We start from the raw sequence: 16,430 nt of genomic DNA on the forward strand, positions 1-16,430 counted from the left end.
GAATAATTAGTGTATTTTTGTCGTATTACGTCTGATTTAATTATCAGGACGGGTAACCAAAAACTACGCTACGATTATTAACCACTTAAAATTTTGCATTATATTGTAGGTCGCAGTGTTTTAATTGCTTTTGGTAGGTTTCAAATTCTCTACAAATCTATGAGAAATAAATAGTGTATAAAAAACTACATTTGATACATTATATCTCAATTTGATTGCACGATATAAAATAAAAAAAGCAAAAAATATCAAAATAATGTTTATTTGGTACTGTTGTGTCACAATTATAAAAAATATCACTAAATTAAACCTAATTAACAACCTAAATGCAATATTTGGTGAAGTTCGCTTTTAGCGATATTTAAAGTCTTAATTATGAATAGGGAAACAAATCATCATCATCTTGTCATAAAAAATACACTCCATCGTCTTAAAATTATCTTGCTTAAATCAATAAGTTACTATGGTTTTCAGTACTTCCAAACTGTACTGTGCTTCTCAGGCTTCTAGTGTCTGTTAAAATCGACAAACCTTTTCGTCTATACATGTAACTGGCAAAACCAACTACCAGGACCAAAACTGTCAGCAGCGCACACCACACAAAGAACACACTAGTGGAACTTGAGGCGCTCGCGTATTTTGGGGCCACAGGGGTACTCACTGTATTGACAACTGTCCCATTACCACACCAAATGCCGTGCACATTATCTTCTTCAAAGACTTTGTCTATAGAAGTCACCTCCACTCGCCGCCCTCCAATGCCTGAATTGTAATTTCGAACTATCTCCTTACACTTAATAGGGTTGCCACCCAAACTTAGAGCATTCAGCTTCGTCACAGTCATAACCAATCGTTCGAACTCGAGTTGTGTAATGAAGTTGTAGTCAATTATCAGTTGTTTCAGCTCTGTGCACTCGTGAAAGACATCCACATCCAACACATGTATCGAGTTTCGAGATAAGTCTATCACCTCGGCTCTCCCGAGCCCCTTAAAACTCCCGTAGCGCAAATTCGTGATCGAATTGGAAGACAAATTTAAAAGTTTTAAAATTTTAAGACTTTGGAATGTGCCTGGAGTTAAGTTTGCTATATTGTTAAGGCTTAAATCGATGGATTGCAAATGGTCTAAGTTTCGGAAAAAAGAGCTGTTGATGTAGTTAATGGTGTTGTTGCTCAAATCGACGTTGACTAAATCAGGAAAATAGCTCAAGTCCAAGTTAATCAAAGAGTTTGAAGAAAGACTTAAAGTCATCAATTTAGTAAGAGAGTTCGTTTGCGGATTGTTAAATTTTTCCACCTTATTATTTGAAAGACGCAAAACACGCAAATCTTGTAATGTTTGGAATAATGGAATGGAGAGATCAGATATAACGTTATCAGATATATCGAGATATATTACATTTGATATATTTGAAAACGCATTCGCGATAGTTTTGAGACGGTTGTGGTTTAGGTACAAGGCTTTAAGATTTAATAAAACGCTATTGTTTGTTTGAAACTTTTTCAGTTTGTTATATGATAAATCCAAGCTATACAAATTTTCCATATTCATAAAATTATTTATACCAATATTCTCGATTGCATTGTACGATAGGTTCACTCTAGCAAGTAAAGGAGAATCAATAAATGCTTCATTATCAACTTTTTTAAACTTGAAGTTGCTGAAGTCCAAAAATCGGAGATACTTTGAAGGGCTTATCACGTCACTTTTGAGAGACCCCTTCAAAAGATTGCCAGTCATATTTAGATACTGCAAATTCTGAAGAGGTAAAGACAATTGATCTAGGGTAATGATGAAATTCATTGACAGGTCCAACTTCTTCAAATTCGTGTGATTAAGAAAGGTACCTTTTGCTATAGATGTAAGATTGTTGTTAGTCGCGTAGAATTCAGTAAGATTTAATAAATCCCCATTTAAAAACTCTAGAGATGTTAACAGATTGTATGAAACATCTAAAACTGTTAGGGGTAGTGAAGGTGAGAAACTGGAATTTTCGAGAGTACTTATAGCATTACTACTCAAGTTTAAATGAAGAAGACTAGTTGCTGGAAGAAATGCGTTTTGTCTTATGGCTGTTATACTCTGATTGGATAAATCGAGACTTTGTACGTTTGATATTCCATTGAATGTTTGACTAGTTATCTCCCCTTTCAAGTTATTTTTCTTCAAATTTAGCGAAATTAAAACGTTATGTTTAAATGCATCATCCTGTATTTCTTCAATACTATTATTAAACAAATTTAAATGTTCTAAACGATTGTTATTAATGAACATTACATTTTCTATAGGCGATTTAATTTTGTTGTTGCTCAAGTCTATCGATATGAGGCTGAATGCTTGATTGAAGCAATTCGATTCGATTTGTTCAATATCGTTATAAGTCATGTTTAAATAAGCAAGGGAGTCTAATCGGTTTAGTTCGAATCCTACCAATCTTAACAGATGATTGAACGCCAAATCCAGTGTTTTCAGATTCTTCAAGTGGATTAGTGTTACATTTATAGCCGTTAGCTCATTATTTTGCAAGTTTAATATACTTAAAACTTTTAAAGAATTAAAGCAATCGTCTGCCAATATTTTTAGCCTGTTGTTTTGCAAATACAAACTCTTGAGGTTGGTTAACTTGCTAAGAGCCTCACTGCTAATCTCCGTTAATAAGTTATTTGAAAGATCCAGTGTGTTTAATTTGTTGACACTGATTTCCGAAATCGCTAACGCAGATGGGTTTAAATGTTCTATGAAATTTTGGGATAAGTTCAAAGATTCAAGGACGAACAAGTTCTTGAAGGCGTCGTTTTTGATATTCTTGATGTTATTGTTGGAGAGGTCCATGTCAATGCACTTGGTGTAGTATTTGAAGGCGAAGGACTCGATGTTGGACCAGTTGTTGTTGACCGCTTGGATGCGCCTGACCCTGGAGTCAAAGTTAGTGGAGCCGAAGAAGGCGGTGGTGAGGGTTTCGACGACGGAGTCCTTGATGATGAAGTTGACGAAGGGGTCAAAGTCACAGGAAGGGTTGTTGGCGCTGCCGGCGTGACCCTCGCAGACTACAGTGTAGGTGCACTCGCTACGGTCTTTTATCATACATATTGTCGAAGCGCTCCATATGGGGAATAGGAAGATGAATACATCTGAAAAGAATGAAGGATAATGTTCATTGTTGTAAGTATACCAAAAGAGAGAGGAGACTAAACTTATTGCACAATATTAATATGGACTAAACCATATAGTAAACGAAACGGTCTTCCTTTATCATTGTTACATACTAGTGCTGACTGACAGACATTTTTGGCTAGCACCCAATTTTTTTGAGCAGCACCGCTTGGAAAACCTGGATGCTAAGCTCTATATCCGAAAGACGCGACATAGATTTAAAAAAAATACGTTTATTACCATTTTAACACAAAAAAAGTACAGCAATAGAAAAAATAAAATAAAATAAAAAAGTAATATGCAAATTCACTTAAGCTAAGCATAGAATAAGAGCTAAGTACATTTTTTCGTGCTATAGGAAAACCCTCCTACACGTATGGGGCAACTCGTCAGGACAGCTCCACTGTGCGAAGTGTGACCGCATCTTAACCCAACGTTTAAGTTCGCGAGCTACATTAGAGCATTCCATTATCCGGACAATAATTGTTGATGGAGTCGCCTTTATCGGATACACGGAAGGAGTAGTAGTAGCAGCCAAATATAACAACCGTATAAGTATCTGCAATGAACCTATTATATTTATCATGGCCGAGTTCCCAAAACACATTACTAATACAATAATTGTTACTGTGGGAGCAAGTTACTTTGCATGAGATTGTCACACTAACTTATTTTTTTATATTTTATATACTACGTCGGTGGCAAACAAGCGTACGGCCCGCCTGATGTAAAGTGGTCACCGTAACCTATGGACGCCTGCAACTCAAACAGTGTCACATGCGCGTTGCCACCCCATTAGAAACTTGTACATTCCCCTTTGCTGTGTTAAGTACACAGCAAAAAGGAGTATATAAGACGCGACATTAACCCTCCTACACGTATGGGGCAACTCGTCAGGACAGCTCCACTGTGCGAAGTGTGACCGCATCTTAAACCAACGTTTAAGTTCGCGAGCTACATTAGAGCATTCCATTATCCGGACAATAATTAAAGTAGTGTATAAGGAGTGTATATTTATGATACCATTGAATCTTTTGAGTAAATAATACAATAATGTACGTTGGTACCTTCCTTCTGGCAACTACATTAAGCATATACTTAATTTTTAGTATATGTACACTACACAAGATTCATTGTGATAAAGGAAAAAATTAAAGCAAGGCACTGATATACTTTACTAAAAATATGTGAACCAGGGGTTGATTGCGTCAGCATCGATAACTACACGTAAACACGTTGCCAGTTCGATTCCGGCCTTCACCACGTGATAGGATTTATATTTTTTACTTTTACATTATAACAATTAAGTTATATTTGAGGTACAGGAGAGCAATCCTGACTGCCAGATAAATTTCTTAAACGAAATATCCGCAGTCAAGATTACCGTATTTCTTCCTTTAGTGTAGAATTTACCAATGAATTCATTCATAATTTCTCCATGCACTTTTGCTGCTGATAAGGTAACGGCGGCTATCAACGCGGGTATCGAAATCGACGTCCATTACCGCCGCATTTGCAAATACGCATTTTATAGGCAAACCGACCAATTTCTTAAAAAAAGTTACTCACACAAAGGAAGCCTGTTTAGTTGACTAACGCACATATAGGCGATAGAGAGTGTGAATGAAAGAAGACGCTCGCTATTTGACAGTTTTTGCCACGGGGCCGCGAGAAGAGGTTGTGTCATACTGACGTGTGACGCTAAACATAAGTGAACTCCAATCTCATTTAGTAGTTTACGTAATAATTATGGCAAACAGGTGAAAGTTATGCATTTCAAATTATTGTTTATAGTTTTCTACATGACTTCTGAGTACTTTTTACGTATTGTTTAGCCTGGAAATGTGTTTAAAGTGGAAATTAAAAGAAAGCGGTGAAAGGCGCCATTTCGTGAGTAGATTCTATTACTGTGGTATACCACGGTAATAGTTAAAGTAGTGATATTAGTTCTTTTTGCTTTATTTTAAGTATATGTGATCAGTTATATAATGTCTTACAGTTGTTTCAATCTTGATCTATTCACGCTATCAAAGAACTATTTACGCGGTATGAAAATTATTCAACAAAACCTTAATTTTTAGCAAAAACTTCATGACTGATTTCGTAGTTTCTATGAAAACCGTTAATTTGTAAATTTTTTTAAACATTGACATTAAGTCTGATGCTTACTTACCAGTTATGTAAACTTGGTTTTAATATAAGGTTGCAATATTTTATTTTGATTTGTAATGAAAATACATCTGTATGACTTTGTTTTTATGGGTCGGAATTAGATTTTATAATACTCCAATTTATGCCTATTACCGATGGTACGATCAGATAACCCTCGGTAATAGAATATATAAGAATCTATTACCGATCCATGCAATATTTGTTTGGGTCGGTAATGGGTTCCTATAGAAGTATCTATTACCGAGCGACATATTAGTCTTGTATCAAAATATGACATTTAGTGTACCGTAAGTACAGATTTCTTAGGTGAAACTGAGTCTTCTGTGGGTATTCATAAAGGAGGATAGTATAGGTATATGTATTTGTCATAATTTGTATATTCAACCGTCGGTATTAAGCTCCAAATTTTGAGATGGGTTTCTATTTACCGATGGTAGAAAAACACTGTCATTCATACCCTCGGTAATGAAATCTCAATTCGCGTTAATAGAACTGCAACCTGTTCATTACCACGGTAATAGAAAATTTAGGTATGTTGGCTTCAATAATCATTTTATGACATATAATAAACTAAAATGATCCTAAAACTCTTCAAAACTAATAGTTCAATAAATACTCTTCCATAAAAAAAATATTTGTGGTCGTTAATGAGCTTTGATACCCTTAATTTTTTGGTATCTTTTGAAATCTGCCTAAGTACCACGTTAATAGGCGCCATTACCTTAGTACCTTCATTTTTACGAGTTATCTGTTCTTGTAAGTTTTTTTTTTGTGGTATGTATTAATAACAATAAACTGTCTGCTTTGAATTTCATACAACCACAATTCATAGTAATAACCTTTAAATAAATAAATGATGTTTAAAAGTTGCTGAAAAACTGTAGGTCAGTTGAAGGAGTGCCTACAGTATATTTTTTTGTTTTTTATTACCAACCCGGTATAATGACAAAAACAATGAATATAATTAATTTTTAATTAAAACTATGGAAACAGATTAAGCTCGTATAATGAATTTACAATACATCCTGACATTCGGGACGGTCGTAGTTTTATGTTATAAGTAACTATCGTGCTAACCGAAGACAATATTAATTAATTAATTCGTATGCACAATAAAATTATAGATACAAGTAACGCGTAACGTCGAGTTTCAAAAGTAAAGAAAATGACGAATCAAATTGAATTGATCAAATACAAACATGACATGTAGAGACATGTAGGTGAAAGGCTGGCAACCTGTCACTGCAATATCACAATTTGGATTTCTTTCAACCCCTTTTTGCCAAGAGTGGCACTGAAACTTAGTATTCGTGTGCTCTGCCTGCCCCTTTATGGGGTATAGTCGTGATTATATATAATACGTATGTAAATACAAACATGCATAGTCCTCACTAATCCTCACTTTCGTCATTAACACTATTTAAAATATTTACATAAAATTGTATGTATGTTTACCACAGGATCCGTGGCTATGTCTCTATGTTTTTTTTTTATATGAAGACACATTAAAAACATTTTACGAAAAATGTTTTCCTAATTTTTACTAAAATCAAAAAAACCTAAATTAAAAGTCAAGCGCTGTATGAATAATCGATTGACCTCTATAATTTTAAAATACAATTACAATACTATCTACTGGTAGGTTAACAAACATTCACAAATGAATTCTTGCCGGAGTTGCCGGTAATTTTGGCAGTTTTGACGTGCGTCTCAATTAAATTTAAACGTTGTTGAGAAAACTCTTCCTATATTTCCACTTTATTTCATTTCAAATTTATTAACCCTATTATCTATCGATACTGATAAAAAAATTGGTCCCATTACCATCACGCCATTACGTATGTCACGTTTTAAACCTAAATAATAAATCATGTAGAATACCGATACCTATGTTACAAATTAAATTATTTGAAAATTCCACCACTCAAGTTCAAAAGTTTCAAACGTTTAAAAATTAAAGTTACACAGATTTTTTTAAATTTCGAAAAGCTCAAAACAATTTTACTCACACAAACACTTAGAATCCATCTTGCACTCCAAACCGAAACTTTACTGAAAACACATCTCTTATTGTACGCACAATGATCTCTTCAGCAAGTCTCTCATTGACTGCGCAGATAACACGTTTCGATTCGATGTCAATGGACAACGGGACACAGTCATCATTTGTTATTATTGGACACAATGATTACCCAGATGGTGGGATTCTTCGAACATATGTTATCAGTCGGTTCCCGAACGATAGATTAGGATGGGAGAGACGGCAAAAAAATACCGAAGCGATAAGATTAATGTATACATACAAACATGCTGTACATGCAAGTGCGGAAACTCGTGTCGGAAACTACGAATACGACTTATTTCATCAGTACATGTAACCCTTGGATGTTTCGACATATTGTACGGAAAAAAGAACGTCATCGTATAAGAACGTCATCGTATTAGGGGTCCGCTTTGACAACTATTACCTAATCCCAAGATTTCGCGTAGGCACTAGTTTTACGAAAGCGACTGCCATCTGACCTTCCAACCCGAAGGGTAACTAGACCTTATTGGAATTAGTCCGGTTTCCTCACGATGTTTTCCTTCGCCGAAAAATTGGCAAATATCAAATGACATTTCGCATATAAGTTTCGAAAAACTCATTGGTGCGAGCGGGGGTTCGAACCCGCGACCTCCGGAATGAAAGTCGCACGCACATACATTATTTTAGCAAAATGATATATGTCTTTCGGTAGCCTTAAAAATGACGTCCTGGGTCCTGGAAGTGTTTTGTTACATTTCGGAATATGTACCAAAATGTGTACATCAGGCAGGCAACAACTATGGTCGCGCGATAAATGATAAAACATGTGGCCGTCCTATCACACTTAAAAATAGTGCGATAGGGACGGCCAGATGTTTTATCATTTATCGCGTGAGCATACTTGCCTGCCAGGACTAAGGAGGATAGGACTGCGTAAAAGGTAATCTGAGAACAGGGAAGCCAAGCTTATTAGCTTAAATTTATTTAATGACTGTCCACACGGTTTTGATACGACCTTGTCTATTGTCTTAAGGTTTTATTCGTACTTAATGTAAACGATTTACAAGCCTAAATTAATTAAATAATCGTGGTAAGTAGTAACATTGGAGTTAGTCCAAGTAGACAATGATTTTAGCATCGTCGCCGGTCAACTTATGACGTTTACTTAACCCTTGCTTAGGTGGGCTATCAAAATCTCTGCCTTCTTATCTTGGACTGCTTCTAAATTATAATTTAAATTTTGAACAGGGCTATCGGGGTGTACAATAAAAACAACAATGTATTGTTTTAATTATTTAACTATTGGTATTTTTTACAAAGCTTGGCGACTCTTTCTATAAATAAAACTTATTTTTAAACAAATTACTAATAAATACAATAAATTAATTTGTATCTTAATATAATAACTTATTCTAATAATAGATCGCTTTGGTATTCAAATTCTGTGGAGCAACTTCGTTTGCTACTTGACTGTCTTATTTCAAACGGTTCTTGGTTTCTTTTATAAAAATAACTGCCAACAATTACAACGAGTATCAAAATCGTCAACACCGTACACCAGGCCAGCAGAACGTGGGATATAGCGTTGGTACCACTGGGTTCTGTCAAAGTAGCAGTACTAGAAGCCGCTGTAGTTGATGACACAGTTCCGCTACCACACCAAATTCCGTGAACATTATCCTCCTCAAAGACCTTATGCACAGAAGTGACTTCAACGCGCCTCCCTCCAATGCCTGAATTGTAATTTCTCACAATTTCTTTACACAAGATTGGATTGCCGCCTAAACTGAGGACGTTGAGCTTAGTAGCGGTTGTAACTAAACTCTCAATGTCCAGCTGAGTGATGTAGTTGTAATCAATAATCAATTGTTTCAACTCTGTGCATTCGTGGAATATGTGCACGTCTAGGACCTGTATAGCGTTTCGTGATACATCTATAACTTCTACTCTTCCAAGGCCTTTGAAACTGCCGTAGCGCAAGTCTCTAATTGAGTTCGAAGATACATTGAGAAGCTTTAAAATTTTAAGGCTTTGGAATGTACCGGGAGTCAATTTAGTGATATTATTAAAGCTCAAATCAATGGACTGTAAGTAATCCAGGTTTTGGAAGAAGGAATTGTTTATGGAACTGATTCTATTGTGACTCAAATCGACGTTAATCAAATCTGGGTAGAAACTTAAGTTTATATCAGACAAATCATTTGAAGATAAGCTTAAAGTCATTAACTTTGTGAGAGAGTTTGTACGTGGGTTATTAAACTGCGTCAACTTATTACTAGAAGCATGTAAAACACGTAAATTCAGTAATGTTTGAAATATTGGCTCAGATATATCAGTAATATTATTAACAGAAATGTCAAGGTAAATTACATTTGATATGTCTGAAAAGGAATTGGAAATGCCTTGTAAATAATTGTTGTTTAAATAAAGTGACTTAAGATTTGGTAATTTGCTATTATTTACTGGCAAAGTTCTTAGGTTGTTCCAGGATATATCCAAACTGTACAAATTGCCCATATTTATAAAGTTTTCTGATTCTATAAAGTTGATCGAATTATGCGAAAGGTTCACTCTAGCAAGTAGAGGTGAGTCGACAAATGCTTTGTGTTCAACACTGGTAAGGTTGAAACTGCTCAAGTCTAAAAATCGGATAAATTTTGATGGACTTAGAACGTCACTCTTAAGAGACCCTTGCAAAAGGTTACCAGTTACATTTAGATATTGCAAACTCAGAAGAGGTAATGAAAAGTTTTCAATGGTAAGGATGAAATTCATTGACAAGTCCAGTTTCTTCAATTTCGTTTGGTTAGCAAATGTACCTTGTTTTATGACAGTGAGTTTATTATCATTAATGTAAAGCTCGGTGAGAACTTCTAACGCATCTTGTAAAAAATCTAGATTTGATATATTATTGTGGGAGAAGTCTAAAATGCTCAAATTCGTCCCTTTCCTGAAACTGTTAACTTCGATTGTATTTATATCATTTCTACTCAGATTCAAGGACATGAGACTATCAGCTGTATAAAATGCGTCGTTTCTTATAGCTGTTATACTATGATTGAACAAATCGAGCGTAGTAATTTTTGATATTCCTTTAAATGTTTGTCCAGATATATCTCCTTTTAAATCATTCTTCTCTAAATTAAGTGTAGTTAGAACATTGTTTATAAATGCATCATCTTGTATATGCTCGATACTGTTATTATACATGTTTAAGTATTGCAGTTGATTATTGTTGCTGAACATTTTATCATCTATAGTTGATTTGATTTTATTATTTCTTAGGTCAATCGACTTAAGGCTAGTAGTTTGAGTAAAGCTGTTAGACTCGATTTCCTGTATAGCGTTGTTACTCAAGTTCAAGAATAACAGAGATCCTAAGCGGTTTACTTCAAACCCTGATAATTTAATCAAATTATTATGAGCCAAATCTAATGCCAATAACGATTTCAAATTAATGAGGGTAGCATTAATAGCTGTCAGCTGATTGTTCCGTAAATTAAGGATTGTTAAGCTTTTCAAAGCTAGAAGACTATCATCTGCCAAAGAGTTAAGTTTGTTGTTCTGCAAGTACAAATGTTCTAAGTTCGTCATCTTACTCAGCGGTTCACTTGAAATTTTCGTCAATAAGTTACTTGAGAGATCGAGGATTATTATTGCATTTACACCTGAATCAGCAATCTTAAAAGAGTCTGAATTTAAATGGTCAATTTCATTTCTAGACAAGTTTAGTGAATTGAGAACGGTCAATAGTCTAAAAGCGTTGTTTTTTATATTTTTGATGTTGTTATTGGCGAGGTTAAGGTCGGTGCATTTGGAGTAGTATTTGAAGGCGTAGGATTCGATGTTGGTCCACTTGTTGTTGACGGCTTGGATGCTCCTGACTTTGGAGTCAAAGTTGGTGGCCCCGAAGAAGCCGGTGGTGAGGGTCTCGAGGGAGGACTCCTTGATGATGAAGTTGACGTGTGCGTTGGAGTTGCAGGGGCTGCTGACGGAGCCTGGATGGAACTCGCAGACCACCGAGTAAGTGCAATCTTTGCGGTCTTTGATTGCACATGTGCCTGACGTTCCCCGTAAACATGATAGGAAGACGAATGTGGCAATATCTGAAAAGAGTGTAAAGACAAAGTTATAATCTATGAATAAATACGTTTTATTTGGCTCATGATTCAGTATGGTGTATATATAATGGTTATTATAATACTATATCTACTTTTATAGCATTGACTATTCATCTATATGTTATTAAAATTGTATTAGTTTGCATTGTTTTGTTTTTAATACACATATCAGCCAACAAGAATGCTCCTGGTACCTAAATATTTAAACTAATTATTAATAATTTATTTAAAGGAAACATAAAAATAAGTGATTGAAATAAATTAAAAAAAATGTACCATAAAGATTCAAAGTATTCAAACGCTATATAATATCGGCATCGGTATAGATACTTAGGTACAATACTCCGCGCGAAATTCGTTTTAAAATCCAAGTAAATGTTAAAATTTTAATTATATAAATATAGATTTCGCAAGAAAAAGTATTATATAACCGGTGGACACTCTATTTAATAATGCAAACGTTTTAAAACATGGAAAAAAATGGAGCAGTTACATTTGCCCCCAGTTGAGATTTGCTCCGCTGTACCTTATCATTTCACCCACATGTTTGATTTAAACAAAACAATAACGTTGTTTTCTTACCTAGTCTATTGCTCACGAATGCAAAAATAACCTTCAAAAGGTTGTAATTGTGTGTAGGTAGATTGTACCTACGTAAGTACTGTTAAAATGCGGACATAGCTATAGTAAACCTACGTTGATAGTTCGTTAGTAGGCAGGTACTTAGCATAAGCATAACAAAGATAAACCTGTGAATAGATTGCGTTGACAATAATATTTTATTAGACTAATTTATAGTCCCACTGCTGGGCAAAGCTCCCCCCCCCCCCCCTATCTTCCACTCAACTACTAAATAGATAAACACTCGATATTTATTTACTGATGCATCAATTTAGAACTTTGGCCCTCATTAATATGTCATAAATAAATAATAAGTATCGGATTTGTTAGTACACAACATCGAGTACATATGGTACACAATCACTAGATACATCTTATAAAACAAAGTCCCCACCTTGTCTGCCTGATGTGTGTATGTTTGTTTGTATGTTTGTGTTTGTTTGTGATAATAGAGCAGGAACCCAGAGCTGGCCTTCCTAATTTTTTTAAGGATGAAACTTTGGGATAATAATATACCTAGAGTTAGTATCGACATTTACGACTGTCTGAATATTATATTATTTGCTAGTTTGGTCCGACGGAATTTTCCGACCAAAAGGTTAAATAAAACACTTAACTAACAACTTTCCTTAAATTCTCAAGGCAGATTTTTATGTAAAATATGTGTTAGAAAATACTGTTATGAGTTGATAATCAGCATTACCACACTATTTCCGCCGGCCGCAACTTTTACCAGATGCTTGAAAGTATCTCTTACTGACCTTATAAATATATGTAATTCATAAAATTTTCTAACTTTGCTTTTTAATTTTGCATTAAAAATAATAACGGAAAATGAGGGTTGCTAAATATTTCCGCTGAATTCTTAAAAAAATCTAAGACGATGATGTGATATTTTTATAAATTAATCATCAAAGTTTTACTTAGTTCATACATTGTAAGACCATGAATGCAACAAATACCTATATGAATAATTATGAATATACTTACATAAAAATACTTTAAAATCCATGGTCAATCCAAAACGCACTGAATACAGACTGATTTAATTGAAAACATTAAATTAATATTACAATTATATCAACAATCCGTTGCAAAGGCTACCGTTGAACTGATCAACAAACGATTAAACTGTTTAAATGAAACTATCCTCCTTCTGTCGGAGAATTCCTGGTTTTTGGAAGTGAGTGGGAGTAGTATAAACAGATTACATTGTGACATTTGTGACTCATACTATTTAAACATATTAAGCACGTTGATATATATTTTAGCAATTATAAACTTTATTTTAACGAGTTACGATGTACGAATGCTCGTTGTACATGCTACTTTTTCAATAGGTTACTTTTTATCAACACATACGAGTAATACACATATTGACATCAAACTTATTTAGTATTGGGATTTTCAATGCGTCAGTAGAAATATCTACGCATAATAGGCTAGTTTCCTATACTTAAAATAAAATATTTTATGCAGTGCACGAAATAAAGCGCCACATAATTAGAAGAAAAATATGGACAGTAGTAGTTATATTTAAACATAACTTATATTTAATAAGTCAAAGACAAAGATATAAGTGCAAGCATTAATTGCTCGCCCTTAGAGTTGGTCAAAAGGCGCCTAGCCTTATCCACAGTATAATAAAGAGTACTATCGTACAGTATGGCCACTCCCGCTCCCCGCTGAAAGTGCCGCCCACCCCCTCGGTTACCTCACACGGTTACCGCTCACTCATACAAGCATGGTACGCGTTCACCTATGTACACGAGCTTAGAATGTGTGCTAGGAACGCGCCTCTTTCATATATTTGATCGCCAGTGTCCGAGATGTGCCTTATCAGAGATAACATACACTAGAGAAATTTCGTCTGCTGCATTTCTCTCTAGTAACTCAATATTAATAAAATTATATGAATTAAAATGGCTATCACACATAAGTAATTGTTTTGTCGTAAAAACGTGGTGATTAAGTCACAGGGATAGGACGGGTACCTACGTCATCTAAGAGTTTCTACTAGGGACTGAAAAACCGCAAAAGTCCCGTACCATAATACCTACGGGTACCGATTGAACAGGGTACGTAGCACAAACGCTCACGAAACAAAACGCTCGTATTAGATATCTATCTCTATCGCTCTTGCGTATTGGCGCGACAGAACCAGACTACCTTTCGCGGCGTTTCGTTTTCGTTTCGCGTCGCTGAAATGCCATTCGGCTACGGCACTAGGTATCACTATCTAGAATCTATGTGGCGTACGTTTATCAAATAATTTTTAGTTACATATGTAATTAAAGCTAAGTTTATGTGCATAATGCCTATTTATGCACACAACATTTTCTACATTCATATATATATAGAAATTCACTGGTGAAACCCGATAAGTTGAGCAAATCGGTTTTTGAAATTCGAACTATGTGCAATTTCCACAATGTTGTTATTTCAAAGACAAATTATCTCGATTTATCGGGTTTCACCAGTAAACCGTAATAAGTTTTTCAGTACAGATGGTGTTTTTTACGCACTAGTGCGAGAAGTGGTTCAATAGATGCCAGGTCGAAACTTCGGAGGCTCATCTGTACTGAAAAACGTCGTACGATACACGTGCGAAAAGGAAATTCGTAACTCGTTTCGAATTTCCTTTTTTACGCACTTGTATCGTAATGTACTATTCTACAATAAGTACAGATATAGTCTAAATTCAGGTAAGAGGTAAAAAAAAATCAACTTATGCTTATCACTCCGAAGCATAATTATAATAGAGAATTTATTATGTAGATAAATCACTGTTTCATTACATGTTAAACCTAATGAAATCTAGTTAAGCACAACGGATGTTGGTATCTCTCCCGCAGGTACAGTCAACAACACAGCTGTAAATACAGACAACGTGCCAAAAACATGTATACCTTAATTAATGTACAGGCAATAAAGTTCTGTATACATATTTTGTATTCACAGCTGTGTTGTTGACTATACATTACATTGTACATTTAATTTTAACTGCAAGGCTAGCTCAACTGACATTGCAATCGTGTCAAGGTCCACCCCACTTTTTTAAAAAATTATAAATGGGCTTACTCTTGGCCACAGACTAGCCAAAGGCAAAGACGTGGCCTACGATGGAGTGAGCTTGCCCAGAAGATGCCTGTTCACTCTTGATTTGAAGGTGGCCGGGGTTTTTTTTTTGGATTTGGAAATTTTTATATGGTTTCCACTCAGAATCGTGAGCTCTTTCAATTCTAATAGGAGAAAAAAAGTGTCTCAAGGTTTTTTCCCCATTCCGTTACCATTTTATCATATATTTTGTATGGCGGTAACGGAATGGAAAGTTCGAAAAAATGTATGGAAACTTTGGGACATTTTTTTTCTCCTATCAGGATCGAAAAAGCTCGCGATTCTGAGTATTAATCGCGTAAAAAATACCCATGTTACAAAAAAGTGGGGTGGACAACTTTGAAAAAAATTACCCAAAAACACCAATGTTTCTAATTATTTAATTAACTTCGAGGCACAAAAGAAACACTAAAGGCGAAACATTCTATACCAGTCAACCTTAGGGCAATACGGTACTTACCTATTTAACCAATTTACTTGATAAAATTTACTTAATACATTTTAAATGCGGGGCTTCGTATTTTGATAGGTTTGTTTAGTTTGAAAATTTGTGATATTTCTTAGTTGTGTTTTTAATATGCTTCTTTAGTTTTCATTTATTCATTTATTATGTGATTATTTTTATGTTGTAAGCAATGAGGAGGCACACTCAAAGGTTATGACAGATGGCGCCACCCTATTAGTCCATACGTGAGAGCGAGATGATATGTTTTTTCACAGGGGCACAGGCGCCCCTGGCGCCTCATTCGAACAAAATCCATGGCGTCAAAATAGCTCCTATACACGGTGCTCGTGAGCATTGCGAGTGATATTAACCACGCATTTCTGAGGCTAAAGGAAATATTTTTTTAAATTCACATGAGGAAATTTTGCCAAAAAAAAATATTTTTTAATTTTTTTTACTGTTTTCGAATGTATTTTCACATAAAAAGTAAATGTTATTCATAAAACTAGCACTTCAAATGAATTTTGACGTTTTTTTTTCTAAAAACTTCATTTTTAAAAGCTTTTATTTCGTACTTTTGGACATCTATCAACGAGGATAGTGAGACTAATTCGCCGTAATGGCATCAACATTGTTAAAAAAGCCTTTTGTACTGAGTAACAATAAGATTTTTTTTTTCAATTGGTCATAACTTTGAACTAGGCGAAATCTAGAAAAGTGTATATGACATTTTAGTCTTAAAATAGGATCAGGAATATGCTCTAAAAGTCTCTC

The 16,430-nt window shown here is 34.8% G+C and overlaps 2 protein-coding genes across 2 annotated transcripts; both read right to left on the bottom strand.

Annotated features, from left to right (window-relative positions):
• Positions 1 to 246: 246 nt before the first annotated feature.
• Positions 247 to 7,843, bottom strand: LOC125234853 (transforming growth factor beta activator LRRC33-like). Its single transcript, XM_048141271.1, has 2 exons — positions 7,336 to 7,843; positions 247 to 3,132 (listed from the first exon to the last, which is right to left on the bottom strand). Exons 1-2 carry the CDS (start codon positions 7,352 to 7,354, stop codon positions 446 to 448), a joined length of 2,706 nt encoding a protein of 901 aa, XP_047997228.1. The 5' UTR covers positions 7,355 to 7,843; the 3' UTR covers positions 247 to 445.
• A 795-nt stretch (positions 7,844 to 8,638) lies between these two features.
• LOC125234516 (insulin-like growth factor-binding protein complex acid labile subunit) lies at positions 8,639 to 13,215 on the bottom strand. Its single transcript, XM_048140783.1, has 2 exons — positions 13,085 to 13,215; positions 8,639 to 11,458 (listed from the first exon to the last, which is right to left on the bottom strand). The coding sequence occupies exons 1-2, from the start codon at positions 13,104 to 13,106 to the stop codon at positions 8,760 to 8,762; spliced, it is 2,721 nt and encodes a 906-aa protein (XP_047996740.1). The 5' UTR covers positions 13,107 to 13,215; the 3' UTR covers positions 8,639 to 8,759.
• Between the last annotated feature and the right edge of the window lie 3,215 nt (positions 13,216 to 16,430).

The sequence above is a fragment of the Leguminivora glycinivorella genome, chromosome 16 (assembly GCF_023078275.1).
Source record: "Leguminivora glycinivorella isolate SPB_JAAS2020 chromosome 16, LegGlyc_1.1, whole genome shotgun sequence".
In the NCBI taxonomy this organism is placed as follows: Eukaryota; Metazoa; Arthropoda; class Insecta; order Lepidoptera; family Tortricidae; genus Leguminivora; species Leguminivora glycinivorella.

What these genes read in the sequence shown, in the direction of transcription:
- LOC125234516 (XM_048140783.1), bottom strand. Translation starts at nt 13,106, where the DNA reads ATGGATTTTAAAGTATTTTTAT. An exon ending in GGATTTTAAAGTATTTTTAT is followed by an intron (nt 11,459 to 13,084) that starts GTAAGTATATTC and finishes CACTCTTTTCAG; the next exon opens with ATATTGCCACATTCGTCTTC.